Here is a 26,815-nt window from a genome sequence, read left to right as displayed (position 1 = left end):
AAAATTTAAATGTACACAAAGTATACGATACGGTGTATGTGAACAGAATGGACTTCTGTCAAATTCTCACAGAAGCTAGGGCCACAAATGAAGACCATTATAGAAAAGAGCCTTCATCCACAGCTTGTCTCCAGATTTAAGAGATCTGTGAGGAGGAGGAGACAAAAGTGGTTCCTAATTACCAGGGTGACAAAGGGAAAGCAATTGACAGCTTACCGTTATTAAATTTGTCATTTAATCTGTCTCTACAGGCAAACCATATTATAAGAATTTCAATTTAAAGTTCTCAAACTGCTAAGAATATTTATTAACCACATTCTATGCTTGCCACTGGGAAGGAACAGTTTAAAAGAAGACATAGATCATACCTTAAAGGAGCTTATTTTTATTGAATTCTTCTAGAAACATTACGTTTTTTCATAAGTTGAAATGGTTGCATTACTCGTAATTATCCTTCGCTTTAGCTTTGTAGAAATATTTTGCCAATATGTCACAAACAGAAATGTGCCAAAGCCTTGCCACTTTTCTCTTCTTCCCACATCTAGAAGGTACAGTATCATTTCAAGCACTCAGTCAAATCTGTAACTCAAATCCACAGGGAACCTGAAAACTCTCTCTCAGTTTGCAAATGAGTCTGAAATGAAGCAAGCCATTAGGCTGGAGGGTGGACAGCTGCTCACCCTGAAATTTCCCTTGTTATGTCCATGATCTGTTTAAATTTCTTAGTTCCAAATTAAATGATAATTATTCTTTTGCCAGTCACTCTTAAGCAATGTAAGAGAAACTTTACACAGCACTGCCTGTGCTGTAGCAATTTAGCTGCAACTGATTAGCTCAGGACCCCACTGCATACACCATTTCACATGGGCTCCATTTTCTTAGATGAAATCAGCAGGAAGGCGAATGCAGCCTGCATGATGTTACTTATCAGATCACACATCAGTTTATGGTGTCATTGTTTACAAGTGTTCAGAATATATTTTCCTCCAGTTGCATTGGATATAATTCTCCACAAGTTTTGAATGTTTCCTGAAGAAGCTCAATCATTTTGACCATGCCTGGCCACTACTATTTTTTTTTTTTTCACAGAATGATTGAGAATTTAATTATGTGCAACTTTTAGTTTTGATTTTTCTGTGAATTTAATACATCAAACACACTCATAAAATTTCCCTCTGATGCTTTTCAGTTATTTATAGAAATGTGAGGCTTTGAGTCAAACTTGACTTTATCTGTTTTTATTGTGTTACTGTGCCTCGATCCAAGCCCATCCATCTGCTTTCTCTACCAAATTAACTGCTCAGGTATATCTAGGTGGCACCATCATTAGTCAAAATGTAAACAAATACTCCTCGTCTAGAGCACACGTGTGGTCAAATAAGACGGCATACCTCTGCCCAGTCTTAACCTCAATACTCATCAATTCATTCAACAACTCTATTAAACATGTATTGCTTGAGGAAGTCAGGATTCTTTAGTGGAAAAAAAAGAGGAATTTTAATCTTTGTATAGTTTAAGTAATAGTAGCAGAGACAATAAACAAAACAAGTAAACATATACAATGCTCGAACATATAAATATTAAGGGGAATAAATGCAAGCGGTACAGCCTAAGGAGGACAGAGAATGCCAGGGGAGAAGGAGGGCCGACATGGTATTTGTATTAATCACCTTTATCCTCGCTTAGAAACAATACTCAACACATACCATTTAAAAGAGAAAAGGTTTCAATCTGCTTATGGTTGCCGTCCATGACTGGTTAGCATCAACGCTGAGCCATCCTAGCAGAAATGCATGGCAACCGAAAAGTTAAAAAGGGAAGCAATGCCAGAGAGGAAGGGGTGGGGACCACGCGTAGTCTCCAAGGCCATGTCTGCATGACCTACTCAGACACAACTCAAAGTGTGTTCCACCAATCCCTGGGGTAGATCCCAAGCCCAACGGATCTAAAACTCCACCCTAACCCTAGCAGCCACACTGTGGTCAAAGCAGCCTCCAGTGAGAAGATTATATTAGAAGAGATGATAAAGGAGTTAGAAATAAGTCATATGGATGTCTAAGGAAAGACGTTCCATCCTGTGGCAAGACTCATCACAAAGAGTCTAAAGCGAAACAGCACTGGTATGCTAGAACAACAGGAAGCCAGTGAAACCAAAATAGGTGCGTTTTAACAATTCATCTTTTTTTTTACTTTTAAATATTTTGCTAATTTTTAAAAAATCAATTAAAAATGTAACATCTCAAAATAGTTGTCATTACATGCAAATGGTAATTTAAAAATCCCTATTCATTAAGTTTTGAAATAAATCAGACATCCACAAGTATAGTAACAATATCAACAACGAAGGTAACGACAGGCTGCCTTCAACCTTACCCTGATCGGGTATTTGCAGCTTCTAAAAGTAGCTCACCAACTACTTTACTGGGTTCTGGGTTCCTCGCCTTTCTCTCTGGAGTTACAATTCAGAGTTCTTCTTGACTCAAATGAAGACTTGAACAAAATGAGCAAAAAACAGTGACAAAGTTCCTTCAAGAAAGTTAAACCTAAAAAGTACCAACAAACTTAATGAAAAGCAAAGTAAAAGTGAGGCTTGTGGGAGAAACTGGCTCTGTAGAGCGTTCTGAGTAAAAGAAAAATACAAGATAAAAGAACACTCCAGAGAAAGTAGGACAGGCTATGGTGAGCAAAAGCCACAACAGCAAGCCCTTCTTGGGGTCCACGTGTCCTTTATGCTGTCCAAATCTCAAGGAAAATCATGAGAACTTCTATGTACGGGTCCTGAGAGGTGGTTCTGGGATCCTACTTGAGTTTCCTCATTGCTAAGAAATAATAATGGTGACTACTTAGTTGGCTTTTTAGTGTTTACATATCATAATACAATTCATGAATGCATACTAAATACTAAATAAATGTTAATTTTTACCACTATCACTAGTTTAACAAGACAGGAACCATAGTTTAAATTAAAAAATTACTTTTACTTTTTTTTCAGAAACTTGACAACATATACATATATAAGATTTAACAATCACTGATGAACATTATACAATCCATAAAATTTAGATATTCATTCATTCATTTGGCAAAACATTATTATGCCTAGCATTGTAGTCTTTGTCACCAGTGAAATAAAAAATAAGGACACTATCTCTGATTTCATCTAAGAGAAGAAATAGGTAAGAAAGCCTCTTACCTTTGCAGTGCAGGTTATTTTATAAATAACGTTATGTATGCAGTTTCATAGAAGACCAGAGAAGTATCATCTAACCCGAGCATGGGTATGGGGGTGGGTGCTGGGCAGATATGGTTTCCCCACAGACAAGCAGGGTTGTACCTTGGGCAGGTGCACAGAGGCAATGAGAAAGGTGAGAGACCCACCCTAGGCAGAACAACGTGTGGAAGGGGCCAAACACTAGAGAAAACTGCAGGTTCTTCTGCATGGGGCCCTGAAAGTTACCAATTAAGGTCGAAAAGTGTACACAGAGGACAAATGATAAAGGATGAAGCGTACTAGGCTGAAAACTTTGTATTGTATCTGAGCAAAATGAGGATACAGATTAACTTTAACTACATGGTCATATATACACATTTGAATGACTACTGTGATGCAATGGGAAGAGTAGTTTAGAAGGGACCAGAGTTCAAGGCTGAGCAACCAGGCCTGGAAATAATCTGATGTGCAGCGAGAGAAGGAACAGATCTCACTATAAATTTGTTCTGTAGGAAAAAGTGATGTTTCTTTGGTATAGTACTGGGTTACTTGGGAGAGTAAGGAAGGGAGGATCAATATTAATTGTACCAAAAAAGAAATATAAAGTCTACTCGTTTCATTTTCAGAGAAACTCCTAGGTCGATTGATTTGCAACTCACTCTGGGGTCTCACACCTTTCAAGATTGGAAATCACTGTAGTTTTTCATCTTAGGAACAATTAGATGAAAAGAAAAAATTTAAACATGAAGTGTTTCATAATCCTTCCTCATCATTTCTTAGTCAAACATTACTCCCTGAAAACATGGATTTATAGTGTGCACACAGAAATAGGAATGATCTGCCTGGCCACATAATTGATTTGCTGGTGCAAACAAAAAACTGAGAAGAAACAGAGGGAGAAAAAAAACACCCTTGGATTTCGCAAATTAATGTTACCAGGAGAAAAAAACATCCAGTCATGACTGTGCAAATAGAATCTCATTGCATTCCATTATAATTGGCATTTTGAAAGTCCCACAGACCACAGTTCTACATCCCTATTTCTGAGGTAATTTGGCTAAAATTCCATCCTTTCATCTGAGTTACCCAGGCAATTAAGGTTGTAATTTTTTTCTTTTTGTTCTAATTACTTCAAAGCAATGCCTCAAAGCATTATAAACAAAATTAATTATTTTTCTACCTTCTTAAGTTTGCTATACAATGATCTATCCTCTGATTTTCTCACATTAATATTGGACTCCTATATTAATATATACAGTGTGTGTATAATGTATTTATGATATAAATCTGTATAAAATTTTCAGATAATTCAGTTGAAAAACTAAAATAAGAACAAGTCCCTTTAACCATTTCTTCGTATGAGGTCCTTCTTTTCCCCACCCCATGCAGAAATACTTTTATAATGAATATTTACCCAAACATTCTTCTTTCCCTTTTTAGTGCACATGCACACTTACACTCACCCATAATTATTTATTTATTCATATATTTTTTAATACAAATGTATGAGACACTGCGGAGCTGTATCTGAGAGGTCAGGCTCTGGTGGCTGGTTTGTTATGCATTAAAGGTATAGTCCTACAAAAAGTTAACTTTTTAACAGCTCAAAATCCTCAGTTATACAATGAAGATGACAATATTACATACTTCACAGTGTTCTTCTGAACAGTAGCTATTTTAATATATTTAAAGCACTGAGACTATTACCTAGTAGTAAACACTCAATAAATGTTGACTATCATCATAAGTGAATTTTAGATACACAAAGATTTGCATGTATACTTATTGTATGACATGTTTTCTTGGTTAGAACTGTGTCTTTAAAATCTTGGCTTGTTGGCTGGCTGTGGTGGTATATCCTTATAATCTCAGCTCTCTGGGAGTTGGAGGTAAGAGAACCACAAGTTCAAGAACAACCTGGGCAACTTATTGATTCAGTAAGATTGCATCTCAAAAATAATAAAAGTATTGAGAATGTAGCTAAGTGCAAAGGCTTTGGGTTCAATACTCAGTAGAAAAAAAAGGAAAGTAATGGGAAAGATTTGGCTCATCAGTACATGTTTTCCTTAATCTGGTATATAATATACCATAGTATGTGGCTACTCCAATTGATGGTCATTTATTTTGTTACCCATTTGGGGTTTTGTCTTGTTTTTCTATTGTGAGAGCACTGCTTAAGTGAAAATCTTAATCTATATGAATGACTATTCTTTTTCTAGTATGGATACTGATACGCAGCAAGCCAGTTTAGGAGGATATGGGCATATTTATCTTAGAGAGATACTGCCAAATCAACCTCAAAAAGCCTACACCAATTTATACTTTCACATCATATGAAGATATAAATTTCACCAAATTCTTGGCAATACATTATCTTTTTTAATCATCAAGTGAATAATTTTATCCAATTCTGGGATTTAATCTCCATCTCCTTAATAGTGATGTTCAACAACTTTTAGCTGAGAACTTTATGGGAAAGACCTAGTCATACGAAATACCAGCAGGAGTGAACTTGACATGTGCAATAGAAAGAGAGGAATCCCAGAATAGCCTGTGAATGTCAGGCAGAGTCTTGAAATGAAATGAGGAGGACTAGCTGAGCAGGGGAAGTGTAAGTCCTCGCAAGCCATTATAAGGTCTTTGCTTTTAAATTTGAGTAAGAAGTGACACAAAGAGAGTAAATGCTATTTAGGTTGGACTTTAGTGATGGTTTGGAGTTACTGAGACAGAGGAGGGTAGAAAGGACATTGTAAGCTGAGGGAGAAAAACTGAGATTATGGAAACATAGAAATACATGACAAAAGAATGGCAGGTGTTGTTTGTAGATGATAGATTAATATTAGGAAATAGTTGTCTGTTCCTGGAAAGAGCACTGCATGTTAGGATATTTAATTTTCATTTCTAGGAAAAGAAAAAATGTCCATGGGACAAGGGTACTCCTATTTATTGGGCGTATTCTATGGGCCATGGTTAGTACTGTATATGAGTAGTTCACTAAATCTGTAAATGACCTCTTTAAAGTAAATGTTATAAATACTATTTTGCGGGAACTGAGGCAAAGGAAATAAATTAACTATCTGAAAACTGTAATCTCTTGGTTTCAGCTTCAAAGCCAGTTCTCTCCATATGAGTTTATGCAAACAGTAGGTGAGTATGTGCACTGTGCTAGGTATTGGGGAGGAGCAATTAATGTAGCAAGGACTCTATTTTCCAAGACTTTCCCAGAGCTGGGCTCTAAATTTTAAGCAAAGGTATGCAGAGACCCAGTGAGTCACACTGGAGTCTGGTAAAGAGTTTAGATAAGAGAGAGTCTGGAGGATTTTTTTTAATATAGGAAAATAAATACTATTAGAAATAAAGAGGAGGAGAGAATGCAGTACATTAGGAAGTAGCATTGCTGGTGGTTAATTAGGTATGGATTGAGGAACGAGTGAAAGTTGTCCTCAGGTATCTAGCTTGGGTGGCTACATGACTAGTGTTAGCCAGAAGTACAGAGGACGGTGGAAAGAATGTTTGGAAATTTGAGCCAGATAGAACTTTTAAAAGAAACAAAAACCTTACTATAAATCAGTGGTGACAAATGCAAGTATGTCCTGCATTTGCTTGAAAAATACATTTGTATGCAGAGCGGAGAAATATTGAATAGTCACCCTGAAACACCCTGTACTTTAAATTTTCATATCTTCTCCCGCAAGAAGACAGCTGCAATGTGGAACCTCTACAATTAAATTAAAAATTACAGCTGTTATTAATGTTTTAGTATTCATGGTACATGGTGACATAAATGTCCATGCTGTTTTATACTACATAAGAATTCCACCTGACAATTCCAGACCCAGAGAACTTCTGCCTAGACTTGCTATGTTTCCCCCTTATACTTTACATTGGTTGCTTGGGATTCTAGGCTCCTAAAACCAGCTAGGTATTAAAAGGTATCTTTTGAACGGTTTGGTGGAAAAATTTCAGCAATCTAGTTTTTTTTTTTTTTTTTCTCTGACATCCTTTATAAAACTACAAACTCCACAATACTGGCAGGGTAAGAGGCTGGAGGTAATAAAGAAAATAAAACTATTTTGGTTGACAGAATCCTACATCTTAGAGTCATACAGTGGATGTCGTCGGGATGATTTATACCTTACTTAGTAGGGTTTTCTGAGAATTTCCTATAAAGTAAGCCTTTTTCTAGGTTCAGCCTTATTCCCCTTACAAAAGCAACAAGCAGTCCAGACTATTTGTTTTTTGTTTTTTGTTTTGTTTTTCTCATTGCATTTATTGGTACATTTTAGTTATACAATACAGTTGCATTCATCATTGGGATCTTGTACCTTTATATGACAGGTCTTGTTCTCATTTTTTTCCCCTTATTCCTGCCCTTCCTTCACCCCCTCCTCCCTTTCCTATTTATAAATGCTTTATTTCCATTTTTCATTTTCTCATTTGTTTTCTTTTCCCTTATTTCCTTTCCCCTACCCTTCCCATTTACCCTACTCCTTTAGCCCTTTTCTTCCTATTTCACATTGTCAATTTTATCATTAGGATCTTATATACCTTTGTAGTTTTTCACACCAGAGAAACTATTTGGTATTTGTACATGTGTGACTTATTTCACTTAGGAGTATATCCTCAATATGTATCCATTTTCCTATGAATGACTCTAATTTCTCATTCTTTATGGCTGAGTATAACTGTTGGCAGGGTTGTGGGGAGAAAGGAACCCTTCTCCATTGTTGGTGGGAGTGCAGACTGGTGCAACCACTATATATGTGGAAGTCAATATGGAGACACCTCAAAGAGCTGGGACTACAGGTTCCATTGGACCCAGCCATCCCTCTGCTGGGTATCTTTCCAAAGAATTCGAAGAATCATATCACAGTGATATATTCACACCCATGTTTATAGCAGCACAGTCTGTAACAGCTAAAACTTGGAATCAGCCCATTTGCCCATCACTTGGAGACTGGATAAAGTCCAGACTATTTGAAGGGTGAACCTTGGTGCTGAGGCACCTTAGCGGATATACATGCATCACTGCTTCATAAGCATTTAACAGCTCTCCTCTGAATCTGAGTCCTCCCCAACTAACAGAACCACTTAACGCACTAGATCTGCCTTTTGCTTCTTGGCGGAATTAACGAGTGAACAAAAATGACCTGAGTGCCCTGAAACTTACTTTCCAAACTTGTCTCAAGCTTGAATCCTTCTTACCCATCCCCTCCCTCAGGCTGCCCTGTGGTGTTCCATGTCGTCTCTCATTCTCTGAAAAGTCACATAGCCACTGAAAATTCAAACTCAACAAGGGCTATTGATAAAAAAAAAAAAAAAAAAAGAAATGTCACGTATCAGGCATTGCTATGCACTCTTCCATCTTTGCAACATCTTCCTGGGTCTTCCTGAGTGACCAACTATGACATCACCAAGGTCTCAGGCATTTCCTGGGACATTTGGTGCTGAACCTGAACTGCCCCAATGTGTGACTTGAGGCACAAACAGGAAAAGATGGTTTCTAAAGATTGCACTGTTCATCAGAGATTTGTGTAAGATCAAACCCAGATCATCCTGATCTCAATCCCTGACCTTTCTGTTCTGTTGCACCAAATTTTAATGCCTCAGATGTATTTGCATTTTTAACTGGAGCTGTAGTAGGGTTGAGTATGGAGAAGACAGTTCTTTGTGGATGTATGAGGAGAGGATGCAGCTTGGAAGCAAATGTGGAGAACTGGGCATCACATCAGATTAGGAGCATTTGCCGGAGCTTCCTTGGGGGTTCAGTATCACAGAATGTCATGCACTGAGAGAGCAGGGGTGGGCACAGCGTGCATCTCAGAAACACTGATCGCTGTGCGTCATTGTTGGAGAAGTATTCCCTGTAATCCCACCTGCCTCCTCAAGACTTACCACTCCAAAATTAACACACTGATTTAAAGATATAGTTTTCTAGGAACATTTTTTTCTAGGCATCTTCTCTGTGCTTTTCAAGATCTAAAACCCAAGTCTGTGCTCCTGAAGATGACTGAGTGCATGTGTACACATGGGCGTGTGATCAGGGTTCATCCCAACAACCATCAGGAATATTTTACTTCCTTTAGTGCCAGAATGTCAAAGGCTGATTAGAGTTTCTATAAAGTGTTACAATGGGATTTGGTAGGTGAATTTGTTTCCAGGTTTAGCCCCCAGACCTAAAAGATGGGCCGAGATCAACAAAACAGAATTGTAAATGTCTGCTTTCTGGTCCTGGTTTTATTCTGAAGCTTTTGTTCATCTTAAATTCTCTGCCCACTAGGCATTCTGCTAATACACTGTATTCTCTACTTTAATGGTTCGATATTTTTGATATTTATAACTATACTCCTAGGAAAAAACTATGTGCAATTATATGCATTTTTATCCTATTAACCTCTTTGCTCTTTTTTAGTGTTCAGTTATTTGATGATTTTCCTCTCTCAAATCCCCCCTGCACTATGCATGCTCCTATCAAGTAAATCTCCTGCACACTAGTCCTTTTCTTAACAATGTGTGACACTGAGATGGGACTGAGAGGCACAGTTTTTCATGAATAACTAATGATCATTTTTAATTAGCATATGAATTGCATATATGGAAATGACGCTGCTGAATTACTTGAAGGTGATTGAAAGCAGTGGATTCACACCTAAGTAGTTTTAAAAATATTTCCAACAAGCCCCCAATAGCATTCATTTATTTCATAAAGCTTTGCTTCCTACATAATCTAAAAGGAAATTTCCACCTATTCTAAAGGTGCCGTTATACCTTGCTACTGCTGTGGTTGGCCTTAAGCCTCTGAAGCCCTATGGCATGATGATACAACACAAACCTAATATTTGTTGGACCATCTCATAAGTGTCAAATACTCTTCAAAATGCTTTGTGCATGTTAAATTGAGTGTTCATAATGATTCCATATAGTAAGTACTTCATGATACCCATTTTATATATGAGAAAATCGAAGCTGGGAGACATTAAGTGGTTTCTCTAGGTTCATAGAGCAAGTGAAAAAGCTCAAATTCAGACCAAGGCAGTAATACTGGCTCCTTTGCCTAATAGGAAACTATATATAGATATATAGACATATATTAGAGATAGTTATAGATGATGCATAGATGTTTTATTCATTGACTATATATTTTGAGTACATAATACATGGTGGTACAGACCTTGATAAATAAGATTCACTATACACTTGGAACAATCTAGAGGCAGCAGACCAATGGGAGCTGATGAACTGTACCACACTGAGGTAGATGTTAGCATTTAGACAGAAACAAAAATACTCTGGGAAATCATTAGCATATTGTTTCTGAGGGATAAATCTGATACTCTTAATACATTTGCCACTTAAGCAAAAGATAATACACTTAGAACTGGAAAATTAGCATTTTTGAGATGGGAAAGATGAAAGCATCACAAAGTTATTTTCTGAATATACACTGTAGCTTGTTGAGAGATATTCACCCCCTAATTAAATACCAACTCAAAATAGCTTCTTTATTTTTCTGGTTCCAAAAATGCTGAGTATAGACCTACACCAAGGCAAAGTGATAAGATTTCCCTTGCACAGCCAACATCTTTCCTGCAGAAACAGAGCAGAAGCATGCTGAGACGGCATTTGCTGTTTGGGTTAGTGATGCTCTTGTCTTGAAGGATATCCAGACCCAAGATTTTCACATTGCTGACTGGCTGGCAGGATCCTTTTTATACATAGTCACATATTCTTAGGGTTATACTATTCTTATACTATTCTTGGGTTATACTCTTGTGGATCGTAATATGGCAAATCCAGGAACAGTTTTGGTCTATGTTTCAAAGGTTCTCCAGCTGAGTTCTGTGTACCTTCAAGTTTTGAAACTACCTCCAAAAAAAATCTTCATGACTAAGGAAAGCCACTTATATGATATTTAATTTGTTCTGATTACTTTGTTTTAGACAACTGGGTTGGTAGATATCTCTGGGAACAGGGAGATCTCAATTTAGGTCAATATGTTCTACCTTCAACCTGGCGATCCAGGACAAATTTCTCAATCTATGTAATTTCTTAACCTTTCTTGTACATCTGTTGTATTATATATAATGCACATAACAGACCTGGACTTGCTCTAAAGAAGTGTTCAGTAGATGTTAGAATATCCACACATACATTTCACATCACACAAATCTGTGTGCTCCATTTCTGGATTAGTTAACCTGCAAAAGTAGTATGAAGTTGTCAAAAGCACAAACATTAATCGAGTTCTAATCCCCTCATGACACTAATGAATGGATGGATTGGGTTAGGTCCCAGCCACTCCTAAGCATACACACCATGAAAGTAAAATTAAAAAGTGGAAATAAAGTGGAACTATAGTAATAACAACAACTTGATCCATCTGGTTGCAACAAACCAATTTCATGCCCTCAAAAAGAATTTAGCCTTTTATTGTTCCACAGAAAATGTTTAGGGGTTTGGGTTATGGTAATGATTTTTCTGCACATGTCTTATTCTGTCCTCTCCCTTAATTTCAAGATTAAGAATTCATATTTTCATAAATAAAAGGAAACTTCTTGTTACCTTAAAAATTTCCAGGGCTTTCACAACAGCAGCTAGCCTGGGCTTACCCTCGAAAGCAACTGGATGAATGAGTATGGCATAGAAGATTAAACACTTTAGCAATTTCAATAAATTTCTGCGAAGAAAGGAAAAAAAACCTAAAATAATCAATCACCATTACTTTGTGGGAAAAGAGCAGTTTGCTATTGGCTATATTGGTCCTTTTCAAAGCTGACAGCCACCACCCACTAGCAATGAAGCTGTTGCTGCAAGTTTTCAGAGATTAGCTAAATTTGAACTGATTGCTATAAGGGACAATTCTTAATGCAGGAAAGCTTATCTATACAGCTTTGATAAAAACAGCTAAGTATTTATAAATAATTTAATGCATTTTAAAACATTTTAAGTATTTAGCAAGAAATAAGATAAGCTTTAAATAAGAATAAGAAAGAGACTAAGTAAAATTCAAGAATAAGTGCTAACTTTCAGGACTCAAGAACTGCCCAGTAAGAAATGGTGGCAGAGGACATGCACACAATGAGCAGGTCTGTTGTCCTTTTGTATCCTGCTTTTCATTCTTATGCTAAGAAGAAGAAGAAAAAAAAAGAAGGTGAAAACAAACTACTTCATTCTTATTAAAAGGCTATATTATTGGACTAAAGTAATAAAAAACAAAGAGAAAAGAATATGTCCTCAAAATTAGGCAAAGCCAGTGAAAAAGAAAGCCATCCAGGGCAATCCTTGGAGCAAGATTTCAGACATTTTTCTGAATACAATTAGAAACAAAGTTAAGGACTATCTGAAGTAGTAAATTCTAAAAATATGCTTTTATTACTTCAAATCTCATTCTAAACGCAAGGCTTTGTTTTCATTACATTGCCTAATTATGTAATTTCTGTTACTAATAAAGTATTTCCAGTAATAGAAATGAAAATGTAGGGTGCTACCCAGAGCTCTGATAATGAATGGTTCTGTACCGAGATGGGGAAGACAGGGAGGTGGTTTCAAACCAAGAGAGCTGTTGTTTATAGTGAGCCTGAAGAAAGAGAATCACCGTCTCAGCCAGAGACAAAACATCAAGGCTAAAATTCTGGGTTCAAAGATCACTTAGTCTGTTTTTGTTTGTTTTGCTTTGTTTTATAATTGCCAACTGTGTGGAAAAGCAGAGCTGGGGAGGGAGAGGGTAGCCTTAATAGTTCCACAGAGCCGACTGTGGGCCCCACAGCTGTATTTCTTGCTGCTCTTCATCCCCTCCTCCAGAGCTGGGTGGCCCCGCCTCGGTGCCACAGCCCTCCCTTGGCGGCTCTGAACTGCAGGGACAGTGTCTTAACCTGGGTAAAGGGCCTCTTAAGGTCTGGCCTAGAATCTCCAACATTATTAAATGAAAACAAACAGAACAAAAGCCATAAAAAAGTCTGGTGACTAATCAGCTCGGCCTGGAAAACAGGTGAGTCATTGTTATTGAAACACATAAGTTTTAATATTAAAAGAAGACCATGGACAGTTGAATCTCCAAATTCTTCCTTAAAAGGAAAACTCCATTCAGTAACAAATCATCTTGGGACACAATTTACATGCATAATAAAAACAGGAATTATAGTGCATACTACTGTCAAAGTTTTCCTGTCTTTTCATGTTCTTCCAAGGATTTAGTAGAAAACAACTAGTAAATAGTGACTATGTCAGTGGTTGAATGAATAATTAAAAGAATGGATTAATCAATGAACCAGCCCATTTTCCAAGGCTTCAACCACAGGCAAAATTAACTCTACCTAAAGCTATTTATAACTCCTTTCTTTGTATTAAATCCAGATTTATTGGATTGGTTATATAAATGGTCTTCAGAGCTCACTGTGGCTATTAAGCCCTTATTATCAGCTGAGTATTCAAACAAATGGCAAATTCTGCTCTTAGCAGTACCAAAGACAACTTCTTTGCTAATATCAAACCTTTCTTTTCCTTCAGTCCATACCCATCTTTCTGAAGCAAATAGTAGAATTGGAAATGTTTCCTTAAATTTTCAAATCTGTATAATAGCATTAATTATAAAGCTTGCAGTAACTGAAGTATTCTTGGTATATAGCCTATTTAATTTTTCTGTAGCTCAATTTAATATTCATTTTGAGACTCCTTTCTGAATGGGGTGAACTGAGACTTCTGCTGTTCTGATAATCTTTAAGCCTATCTCAGTTCCTATCAATCACATGATACAATCATTTCCTCTCTGACTTTACCCGGGCGTTAAGCAAAAAAGGCTTTATAAGTATCCCAGCATGCTGATGCCCACCATTGATCACAGCACTCTGGAAGGATTGAAGTAGGATTGAAAGTTGAAGGACAGGGTAATTTGTAGGGTTTCTGTACTTGGGAGGTTTGTGCCTAGTGGCAGTGGCTGTGTGTCTCTTTCTGGTAAAGGTAGGTAGTTGGTGGCCATGCCTTGGGCTGGGATGAACCATGCTCCCAGTGAAGGTGCATGGTCAGTACAGTGGTAGCTACCATTATGCTGCAAGATTTCCAGGCATTATATTTTACAAGCCATGAAGCATATGGGGCCACAAGTAAAACAAGCTTTTCAGAACCTACCAAAGTCTGCCTTTAGTGCTGGCTATTATAAAGTTGGGTTTGAATCCAAAATGACAAAACAGGAAATAGCATTAATACTAGGGGTAAGCCCTACTGCCAATAAAGGAAAAATAAGAGACGCTCATAAACGAATTATGCTCTTAAATCATCCAGACAAGGAGAATTTCCTTATATAGCAGCCAAAATCAATGAAGCTAAAGATTTACTAGAAGGTCAATGTAGTGAATGAAGCAAATGTATGAATTTTAAGTTCATCCTAGCTTATGTATATGAGTACTAACTTCTTATAAAACACCTCTGAGCTACAATTTTCTTAAAATGATTTAGCACAGCTCAGTCAAAGCCTTGGTTCAATTTTCTTGTTTGAGTGTTTGAAATCAGACTACAGGTTATTACTTGGATTAATATTCAAAAATATACACCATTTCACTGGAAACTGTGTTCATTTCTACTCACTGAGCAAGTAAACTGGTGTCTGTGTGCTTACCAAAGCAAAGTCCTTGTTCTTAAGAAGTCCCCTCGTCCAATGAGACAGACTAACTAAAATATATAAGTATGATAGAATTAGCATAAAATGTTTAATTTGTTTGGAATGTTATCTTTTGGATTAAAAGTTGCTCAACTACAACTGGCCCAGCCCCTTGGCACCTTCTATCTAAAAATCAGTTTACCCACACTGATTTAAGAAATTACCTAGGTGAGATACTGACCATTGTGATTTGCTAAATTAAAGCCTGAGCAATTTAGCAATTTAGCAAAACCCTGCTTCAAAATAAATAATAAAAGGGCTGGGGATGTAGCCCAGTACAAAGGCCCTGGGTTCAATCCTCAGTACAGCAAAAAAAAAAAAAAAAAAAGGGCCTTACTTGGTGTGTCATGATCTACCCTAGAAATCAGCTGAGAGGGAAGGAGGCAGAGTCTTCATGTTTTAGAGTCTTGCAAAGTCTAATTACAGCTTCCTTCTCTTTTGCTTTCTCACTCATCCCTACCAAAAAGATCTTTAGAGGGTTGTGTAAGAAGCAGTTTTTAGTTTAGTTGGAGTAAAGATAGCTTTCCCAACCATTACATGCTCTGACATTCAAAACACTATTTTGAAACTCAAAAACCCAAGAACTGATCCATTTTTTGCTTTCTGTTATATAATACTTGTAGGCATGTATACATATTTAATGTTATCCTCCATTTGATGTTATCTATGAAAATAAAATGATTCATTATAAATGGTTTAATCAATAAACAACAAAACTGCCACTTCACTAGCAATCTTTCAGAGATCTAATCCCCTACACCACCATATATATATTTAGCATTTAAGTTAAAAATTGAGTATTTGTATTGATCTATATTTCTTTGATTATTAAACATCTTACTAGTGTATGGACCATTTGTGATTTCATTATTATTTATCCATTATTTGAATTATTCATTTGTTCATTTTGATTAAATCTTTATTGACTTATAAGAGCTCTGTATAAAATTATTAATAAGTTGACTTATAAATTTCAAGTATTTTGCTGACATTATTTGCTCTTTTAAAATATTTATGATATGGAAGCTTAAAATTAGGAAATCTGATTTTTGTAATTTCTCCACCCTCAGAATTTTTAAGAATTTCTTTTCCATTGCAAGCTGATAAACATTCAGTTTTGTTTTACTTTATGCTTTCATTTTACATTAAAATCTTCCATCAATACATTATATTTAGATTACAGTATGAGGCTGAAGTCTTCATTATTTTGTGTCATTTAATTATTATTTGTTCCAGCATCATGTGCTAGCAATCTTCCTTTTTTTTGTCTAAATTCTACATTTGTCATACATTAAGGTTATATTATCTATATGATAGATCTCTTTCTGGACTGTGCTATGCTCTACTATCTCATTACCAGTAAGAACTATTTTAATAATTGTAGATTCTAGATAAATTTTAATATATGATGGGAAAATTCCATCTTTTGGGGGGTTTTATTTCAAAATTTTCTTGACTAGCACATGTACTCATCCAGATAAAATTTAAAATTCCAATGTTAGCCCTATCGCTGCTTTTATCCTCTTAACTTGAACCCCCATCTAATCCATTCTGCGCAGCCTAACCAGTGCATAGTTCATCTAAAATATAGTGAACAATAAATAATGGTGGGATTCTAGATTTCAGTTTTGTTTCTTGGAGAATAGAACATGGAAAGTCTCTGGTTCAAGAGTTGCCCTTGTCTTTTCAGAGCGTGGAAGGAGAGCACCATGAGAAAGCTGTGGAACTACTAAAGGCTGCTAAGGACAGCGTTAAGCTGGTGGTCAGATACACCCCGAAAGTCCTGGAAGAGATGGAGGCTCGCTTTGAAAAGCTACGGACAGCCCGACGTAGACAGCAGCAGCAATTGCTCATTCAGCAGCAGCAACAGCAACAACAGCAACAGACACAACAGAACCACATGTCATAGGTGAGAAGAGCCTTGTTCTGCCTAAGGAAGGTCTTTTGTATAAGTACAAGTGTGCTGTTTTTTAAAATATGGTTTCTTACCTGAAACAAAATCACTCTATTTAATTGTATTTAATGCACAAGTGAAATCAGTCGACAAAGGACAATGACCTAAAAGTTGTCAACAGGATAATATCTTCTTTTGGCATTGTGGGGGGTCTTCGTGTGTAGTTCGGGCTGGCCTTAAACTCATTCATGATAGTCCTCCTGTGTCAGCCTCCCTCTGGAGCACTGGAATTACAGGTGTGCACCACCACTCTGGGATATCATCTTTATATTTCATGTGGCTATCTTATCCACAAATGTAAAATATTTTGGAAAATAATACACTTTGGAAGGAACAAATAGAGTCTATGATGCCCTTATACAAATTGGGAAAGTACACCTTCTATGCTCACACAGATCTACGTGAGAAGAGTGTAAACTGGGTTCTTGTCACCACTCGTGGCTTGGCCAGTGTCCTTTTCATGATGCACACACTGCCCAACCTTATAGTACTGAACTTGCAAAGATCGTACTCTGAATTCTAAGATACAATTTATTAAAAAACTGCTCCACCTGAAAGTAGACAGACACCTGCCAATGCCTATAGTCCAAGAGTCTTTGAGGTTCTTTTAACTACTCATTTACAATATGTCTAAGTTTCCCTGGCTTTCTTCCAAATTCCACTGTGTGACACAGAATGCTAAATCAAGATTTGCTTTGTATTTTCAAGAAGATTGAAGAAAAAGTGTTAATAGTGACCCATATGTGAAGTGCCTGTACAGTGTGCTAGGCTCTTACCACACATTCTTCCAAATCCTCTGAATAAACATTTGAGGCAAGGATGCGTAAAACCCCATGTGTCTGGAGAAACAATCTGAAGCTACAGTAGTGTCAGTAGGATTCTCCAGAACCACACTTTAGAGTAGCACAGAAGTCTTTTTTTTCTCTACCAGGTATACTCTGCCAAAATCATATGTTATAAAGTTATATACACTTGCTGTTCTGTGGAAAAGACAGTTCATATCATTAGATACTTTTATACTATGATGTCTGCAAATGTGTATTTAAGTTGAGGCTCAGTTTTATTATTTTTTGATAAAATGTTAATAATGCATGATGGTGGTTTTAAGTCATTCTTATCAGATTGCTATAGTCTCAACCAGAAGCATTGGATATAACACGAAGCTTTCAAATTTTTGTGACACTGGTGAAAAAAGAGGCCACATAAGGGAGTTAAAACAACAAACAAACAGTATGAGATTTGTCCTCTGATACTCCTGGAAATTAACATTCTACCTTTCATAGCCTGTTTGTTTTATTCTTTGTACTATATTTTTATTTTTACCTGAAATTATATTTCATTTTAAAAATATATTTATTGAGCAGCAAACATTTAGTTTACACTGTTATGAGCCAGGCACTTTAGTCTGGGAGAACATGATAGAATTCTACTCATGTTAACATGAAATTTATATCTATGCCTGCCAGGACAGTATTTGCAATACACATGATCATAGACCTTTGAGATGCAAGTATAGTGACCATTTCAATTACAAGTAAAATACACCCAACTCATGGAATCTGTGGATTTTATGCTGAATTCAGTCAAAGGCACCTGTGTTAGCTCTTACTTAATTTTTATCTAATTGAATTTTTAAGGATCATATAGGGTTTGTTACACTTGCTAACTCATATTACAGTTGTTTTTAAGAAGAAATTTAAAGTTTATTAGATGTGCTTAAATCAGAACAGGTCTCAAATTCTATTTTTAAGTTTGACTGTCAAGCAAGGAACTTTTAAAGCAAAATACTTGCCAGAAACTGTCTTATTTTCAATCAGGTGAAAAATATACTTTGAGTAATCAAAATCAGAAATAATATAATTTATCAGAAATAACATAAATTGTGAAGTAACAACCAATGATAAGTTGGGGTATAAAATGGAAAATAGAAGTGCAAGGACATGAGTTTCATCTCTGGTACCAAAAACAAAAATGAAAAATAGGTTAAATTCAAGTCATATGTGGAGAATTTGTCTTTTATGCCTATTTTTAAATTTCTTCAAGTAAAAATCAACTCTTTTCCACTGAATTCTATGTTTGAAAATCAGAAAAATGCTATATTTTTCAGAATGTAAAAAAACATGACTACTGTACAATTACATGGAAGAAATAAAAACAGAGAATATAAATATGGGGTTTTTTCATGCTATCCCACTTATTTTGAGAAAGAGTATTACATGTATAAGCTTCTCAGCCTTAAAATGTGCTCTCATATATATATATATATGTCACTCTGATCCCCAATGTATAAAAGATAAATTGAATATTAATATTTCAAGAAAATCAAGACAAAAATGTACTGATCTTCTGCTTCAAGTAGGGTGGAAAATTTATTACATTCAAAATCAGGCTAAATAGTTAAGGATTCAAATTCAGGCTAAATAGGGATATACAAAATAACTGGCATTTGACAGTGGTTTCACTGATTCCTCCTGCTCTTCAGAACCCTATTTCCTTTATTTTGTCCATTGTGAAATTTTTCTGTTTTCTATTACCTGTAGCACAGATGGAATTCTGATGATCTAATCCAGGGAATCACTACTGAAACCACTGGCCCACTCACTAGAAGAACCAGGTCTCGGAGAATAGGCACTGACAAAACGAAATCTAATAAACCCAGAATTGCCAGGCAGAAAGCTGGACCCAAAATAATCTTAATGCTAACTAATGTTTATTACATAATTAATGCATGCCAGGAACTCTTCTAAGTACTTAATCTTCACAATAATCCTCTGAAGATTAGGTACTATTTTTAGCCTCTTTTAAACTAGGAAATTGAGGCATATAGTTCCAAACATATTATTTTACGGTTAGCAAATATCATTCACAGCATTTCACAGTTAGCAAATAATCGGTCCAGGATTCAAACCCAGAAACATGAGCAGCACAGCCTCTTGCCCTTCACTACTCTGACACACTGCCTCTGTTTTCAAAGGAACATGCCTTTTCATTCATAATTTCATCTGACAGACATATTATGGGGCTTCAATCTCATGCTATTTAATGTATCCAAGTCGCCCTCACCGATAACTTACAAAACAACCCCTCATACTTAAAATGTCTTCGTCATCATAGTTGTATGCATTTTCAATTGGTGTCATAGAAAATTACCCTAAATTCAGTGGCTGCAAATGACATAATGTATTCTCTTGTAATTCTATAAGATTCAATACAATTCTTAATTCCAATGTCATCTTTTATGGAAATAGAAAAAAATGCTAAAATTTATGTGGAATCACACATAACCTTGATTACTTAAGAGAATCTTGAGCAGAATAACAAAGCTGGAAATATCATACTACTTGACCTGAAAATATTGCTACAATAATCAAAAACCATGGTACAAGTATAAAAAAGACACATCAACCTATGGCATCAGATAGAAAACTCAGAAATTAACACTCATCTTGGGTCAATTAATTTTCAACAAAAGTGCAAAAAATACACAATCAAGAAAGGTGAGTATCTTCAGTCAGTGAAATGAGAGAAAATGGGGTAGTCACAAGATGAGGAAAGAAATTGGAGCCTATCCCTCACTATATACAAAAATCAATTCAAAATGGGTTTAGAACTTAAACATTAAGAACCAAAACCATAAAACTACTAGAAGAAAACATAAATCAGATACTCCTTGACATAGGTCTAGGCAGAGAGTTAGATAAACCCTCAAAAGCATGTAAAAATGAACAAATGGACTACTATCCAACCAAAAAGTATCTACATGGCAAAGAAAATAAGGAATGAGGGACATGGATTCAGAGAAAATATTTTCAAGTTATACATCTGATGGGAGCTAATGTCCAAAACATGTAAGGAACTCAAACAACTCAATAGTACAAAACAACTAACCCACTGAAAAAATGGCCAAAGACCTAAACAGACATTTTTCCACAAGACAATTATCCAACAGATGAAAGAGAAAATTCTCATCATCACTAATTATTGGGGAAATGAAAATTAAAACTACATTGAGGTCTATCAATTCACACTTGGTAGAGTTAAAAACAAAAGATAGCAAGTGTTGGAAAGATTGTAAAAAAGAATAGTTATGTACTGTTGAAAATGTTAACAATACAGCCATTATAGAAAACAATATGGAGCTTCCTCAGAAAATTTTGAAGTCAACCCTACTTCCAGGTATTGAAAACAATATTCCAGATAAATACATGCACTTCCATAAACACTGAAGCATTATTTACATACATCCTTACATAGCTAAGACATGGACACAGCCTAGGTGTCTGTATCAGTCAGTGTTAACTAGAGAGGCAGATATAACAAAAGATATACAAATATATATGAAGACTGGCTTATAGGGGCTACCAACAGAGTCATATGTGCGAAATTGTAAGGTGTCTGTCTGTCCATGAAGACCGAAGGATTCAGCCGAAGGTCTGGAGCTTACTTCGGTGTCCCATGTGAGTCTGTATCAGGAGGCTAATAGGTCTGTGGTGGAGGGCTGAAGAGTCTGCAGTAGAAGCTGAAGAGCCAGGAGATGGAAGAAAGGAGATGACATCCAAAGTGAAGGTGATGACTGGAGCTCCTCCAAAGAAACAGAAGCAGATCATCCTTCTTCATTTCCCCTTTATACCATCCCGGTGACAATCCACCCTAGGGTGGGTCTTCCACACCCTAGGGCATGGAATCACTGAGCCAATTGAGTTGAGCTTCTCCTACTAAAGGTGACACAATCAATGAGATAACTGACATTGTGAAATGGGAAGAAAAGAGCTAAGGTGTAGGGAAAGTGGGAAGGGTAAGGGAAAGGTAATAAGGGAAAAGAAAAAATATGAGAAAATGAAAAAATGGAAATAAAGTGTTTGTAAATGGGGAGGGGAGGAGGGGGGTGAAGGGAGGGCAGGGACAAGGGGAAAAAATGAGAACCAAGACCACCTGTCATGTAAAGGTACAAGATCCCAATAATGAATGCAACTGTACTGTATACCTGAAATGTACCAGTAAACTCAATGAGAGAAAAACAAATAAAGCTGACACAATTAATAGTCACATCATCTATCATAATGAGTAAAGAACATGCAATATTTATACTCAATAGAATATTGTTTAGCTTTAAAAGGGGAAATTTTTGTCTTCTGTCTGCAAGAAAATGGATGAACCCAGAAGACTATATGCTAAGTAAAATAAGGCAGGCACAGAAAAAAATATGCCTCTTGATCTCATTTATATGAAGAATCTAAACAAGTTGAATTCAAAAGTAGACTGTAGAGCCAGGAATGGTGGTGCGCACCTGTAATCCCAGAACTTGGGAAGCAGAGGCAGGAGGATTATCATGAGTTCAAGGCCAGCTTGGGCTACGTAGTGAGCTCAAGGTCAGCCTGAACTACACCGTGAGACCTCGTCTCACAAAACCAAACTAAACAAAGAGGCAGAGGGTAGAATAGTGATTACCAGAGGCTGGAAAAGGAGTGGATGATAAAACTCCTCAAAGCACATAATTTCACTTAAGCAAGAGGAATCAGCTTTAGTGATCTACTGTACAGAATGGTATCTGGTTATGCTTTGTATATTTCAAAACTACTAAAAAGTAAATTTTCAATGTTCTCACCACACAAAAATAATGTAAGTAAGTATGTGAGGTGATAGATTTGTCAATAAGTCTGATCTAACCATCCCATAGTATAAACATCACATTGTGCCCCATAAATACATGTAATTATTGTCAATTAAAAATAAAAATTTCAGCAATTATTATCTTGGAGTTCTATATAACCAAAATACCACATCATCTCACTGGAGTTGAAGAGACTGTAGGGGAAAATTCATTTCCTTGCCTTTTCCTACATCTGAAGATTGACCAAATTCTTTACCTTATTGTCCTTTCCATCAATGCAATGTAACATTGAGATAGCAAGGGAAAGACAGAGAGAACTTACATACGCTCATGCTCCATATACTGAATATTAACTTGCTTATTAAAATTAAGCCATATAAACAATATGGCTTGTACTAGTAAGTGTAGGTCTACATTTGAAGTAACAGTAGAACTTAATACAGTTATACAATAGTTTAATCAGTCTTCAGGTTGGGCATTAAAGTCATTAAATTTCTTGTATCTCATTGAATTTAATTGTTAATATTTTGTTGAGAATTCTTATTATCTTTGTTCACGGAAAATACTGGGTCTGTGAATTTATTTTCTTGTATTATCTCATTGTGTTAGTAGGGTAACTCTATCCATATAGAATGAATTTGGAAATATTTTCTCTGCTTTTACCTTCATAAAGAGATAGTAGAAATTTTTTTGCATGTGTGTGGTACCAGGGATTAAACTCAGGACCTTGCACTTACTTGCAAGAAAGGCGCAGTGCCACTGAGCTAAATTCCCAGCCCAGTAGAGAATTTTTATACTTTCTTAAGTGTTTGGTAGAATTTCTCAATTAATGTATCTAGGCTGGCAATTTCTGTTTTGGAAGTTTATTAATTTTTATTCAATTTATTTTATAAAAATAGACCTATTGAGACTATTTCTTATTATATGAAGTTTGGCAGATTGTTTTCAAGAAATTAGTCCATTTCATCGAGTTTATCAAAATTTTGAATATAGAGTTGTACCTAACATTCTTTTATTATCCTTTTAATGTCTGATGGAGTTGACTGATAGCCCCTCTTTCATTTCTGATATTAATAATTTGTATCCTTTTTCTTTTTGTGTGTTAGCTTTGCTAGAGGCTTATTAATTTTATTGGTCCTTCCAAAGAACCAGCTTTTGGTTTCATTGATTTTCTATATTAATTTCTTACTTGAAATTTCATTCATTTCTGCTCCACTAATTTCTATTATTTCTTTTCTTCTGCTTACTTTGTATTTAATTTTTGTAGTTTCCTGAAATAGAAACTTAGGCTATTAATCTTCAATCTTCTTTCTTTTACAACATATGCATATAAATTTCCCTCTAAGCACTATTTTTACTGGGCTGTACATATTTTTTGTTTAGTTCAAAGTATTTTTAAATTTGTTTTCAGATATTCTCTTTGATCCATTCTCATTATTTTCATTACAGTAGACCCAATTGGATCATTCCTAATAATCTTTCTATTTTAACTTCAACCAGTTAGAAACCACAATTTCATGTCCAAACTTACTTTTCCTTTGACACATAATCTAACATATTCACAAATTGTGGATATTAGGTCATGGATGCATTTAAGGTATGGGGGGCACTATGCTACCTACCACAGTGGCCTTTGTAAGAGTTGGCCGGGTAGTTTGAATCAAATAACTCATACAGGGATGGCAAAGAGGCTTTTGTTTAACAGAATGGATTGTTAATCTCTTATATTATAAATCATAGTATTGAGAGAAATCAGGAGCACACTTGGCACACAGATGGTTCCAACCAGAAGGTATTTCAGCGGCCCATATTTCGGATGCTCAGAGTTCTCCCAGCTGCTGCTGCATCTCTTAGGCTTACTGCAACTCAGGACAGATAAAGAGCTCCAAAATTCTGAGTCTCATTCTTTTGGGAAATGTGACTACATGATAATAATTTTAATTAATTAAAAAGTCAATATCTAGATGTCTGTCACTTATTGGTGACTTTTAGGATGTTACTCCACTTAAGACTGAGTAATATAGTTTGTTGTGAATATTAATGAGGAAAAAAATAATACATAAGACTTTTGGCAAAATATGTGGCAATTAAGAAACTAGGCACTAAGGTTAGCTATTTAATTTTAATTTTAATTTTTAGTATATCTTGTAGTACACATTGATTACATCCATTGTGAGGCATTGGTACATGTGTTTGACACATCTTAATTCTCTTCCTTCATCCTCTTCCCTTCCTTCTCTTCTCCCTCCATCTCTTGGTCACCTTCCCTTTTGTAAAAGAGAAGAAAGCTTTCATTAGTAATAGCAGTAATAACAGTAGTAGCAGTGTAGTGGTTACAGTGTTAATGGCGCACACACTTTTGTGCAATATCTTCGGAAGATGACTCCTGAAGCACACAGATACCTCCACTCATGGTTTTCATTCTTTTCTGTAAGATCTCGTGGGGTTTCTAGCCCATCTCTAGACGATATGGCAGCTGGAGTGTTGGTGCAGACAGAACAGTTTTTCTTAAAACCTGGTTTTTATGTGGTTTTCGGCATTCACTGAAATAAAGCATTAATAGGTGCCTGAGAGTTATAATATAAATGTTATTTATGTTTTGCCTTCATGAAGAGAAGTAGAATCATCTGGAAATGGTGAGGAGAAATGTTCTGTATTTGAAGTGTTTCCAAACCGGTGGGTCTTTTTTTTTTTTATTTTTGGGAATAACTGTGGCTTTCCTAGCTTTGTTTGATAATTACTTCCTTTATAAACATCAAATGATTTTTCTTTCATATGTGAAAGATTATGCATGAATGATAGTGCTCAAAATAATCCTTGCTGTTCGCACATAGCACATGATATTTTTAGCATATTGTACTGATAAATGAATACTAATTGCTGATTTCTCTGTTCTTCCCCTTTTCAGGCCCTTGAGGGAAAACGACTTGATCAAACATCTGATAGTCACAAATTTGAAAACGTGCTTCAGAATCCCAGCACATAGTAAAAGACAATACCAATAATTATACCTGTCAAGAAGCTGTGAACACAATGTGTACAAATTCTTTACCAAGGCAACTCGACACCTCCTTTCTCCAGGCCCTCAGCCCCTGCTCACGTGCTCTGTACACACCAACCTTCTGTCCACTGCAGTGGGAATTCCCAGTGTGGAGAGGGACAGACTTTCCAGTCCACAGCCTGAAACAGGATAAGGGGAACAGTCTGTGACTTTCGAATACATCTCCGGGGCCAGGATTAGGTCAATCTTTGGTCTGTGGCTTTTCCAGAGAAAAACAAACCTCTCTATAGGCTGTTGTTCAAACTGCATCAGTTCAAGGTTGCTGTTCTTACACATTCACCCTCTCCCTACCTGATCCACAACCCCTTTTGCTGAGTTACCAGAATTGGAACTACAAATAATTGAAAATTCAACATCTAACCTCCTCTTGAAAATGGCAAGTTACAATACTATAGACTCTTTTTAGGCTCTAGGAATAATTGGCTTGTTATTTTCTGTTTTCATGAATTTTTATGCATTAGCTGAATGGGTCACTTTCAATTTAACTTTCAGTTTATTAGAAGCAAGAGTAGGAACCTGGTACTGTACTTTTAAATTTAAATATTGCTTGCATTTATTATTATACAGCCTAACAGAATATAATGTATATTTATTCCACAAAATATGTATTATTAGAGTACACTTGTTATAACTTAGAGTCTTTCCTTACCAAGAGTTATGGCTCTGGTGAGAGATCACTAGCAAAGGACCTATCTTCATGAACTGATCGTATATACATACATATATATATATGTGTGTATATGTGTATGTATATATCTCCCTACTCTCGATTTTTCTTAAATTTTATATTTTTTGATTGATGCACTCTGGAGAAATCTAAACTCCTTCTGTATATATTGGTATGCTGTCATAGATGTCTATTTGACATTTAAAAGCTTTGGGCTTTACAAAAATAGGCATTTGTAAGCCAGGGATATCAATTTTGTGACTGACAAATGCTTTCCTCTAGAAGGAAAAGATACTTCATTTCACATAGCCCTGAAAGTAAGGAGAGAAGGAAATATCTTTGGAAAGATATATTAGAGCCATGTATACAAATCATAATTTTTTACTTACAGTAAATCTAAGCACTTGATGTGGTTTTAATTTATGAAATTAATAGGTAGTAATAATAAGTGGACACTTAAACACCTTAAGCACAAAACTGTACCTAAGAAAAGAATAAATGCCCAGTTGAAACTCTCCAGATAGATCATTCAACAGAGGCACATATTTCAATATTCCCTTTTCTCAGATGCAAACTTTAATTTGCCAATGTACAATAATTTTGATACTTCAGTGTCCCCCTAAATAGAAATTTATGAAACAAAGTTTAGAGAATATCT

General features: G+C 35.9%; 1 protein-coding gene and 1 pseudogene across 2 annotated transcripts in view; both read left to right on the top strand.

The window, feature by feature from the left end:
* The window catches only part of Lin7a (lin-7 homolog A, crumbs cell polarity complex component), an 87,003-nt gene extending 60,770 nt beyond the window's left edge, over positions 1 to 26,233 (top strand). Inside the window, exons 5-6 of one of the 2 annotated variants that reach the window (XM_019210578.2) lie at positions 16,555 to 16,773; positions 25,338 to 26,233. In XM_019210578.2, coding sequence (XP_019066123.1) covers positions 16,555 to 16,773 — 219 coding nt within the window. In that variant the 3' untranslated portion in view covers positions 25,338 to 26,233. The remainder of the gene's footprint in view (positions 1 to 16,554; positions 16,774 to 25,337) is intronic. The other variant, XM_010643719.3, reaches the window with a different exon arrangement.
* Positions 14,290 to 14,564, top strand: LOC104875956 (annotated as a pseudogene).
* Positions 26,234 to 26,815: the final 582 nt, after the last annotated feature.

Source organism: Fukomys damarensis, unplaced genomic scaffold, assembly GCF_012274545.1.
Source record: "Fukomys damarensis isolate Sample0158 unplaced genomic scaffold, DMR_v1.0_HiC HiC_scaffold_15, whole genome shotgun sequence".
Lineage (NCBI taxonomy): Eukaryota > Metazoa > Chordata > Mammalia > Rodentia > Bathyergidae > Fukomys > Fukomys damarensis.
The sequence above is the reverse complement of the archived record's forward strand: the minus strand, read 5'-3'. Positions and strand labels throughout refer to the sequence as shown.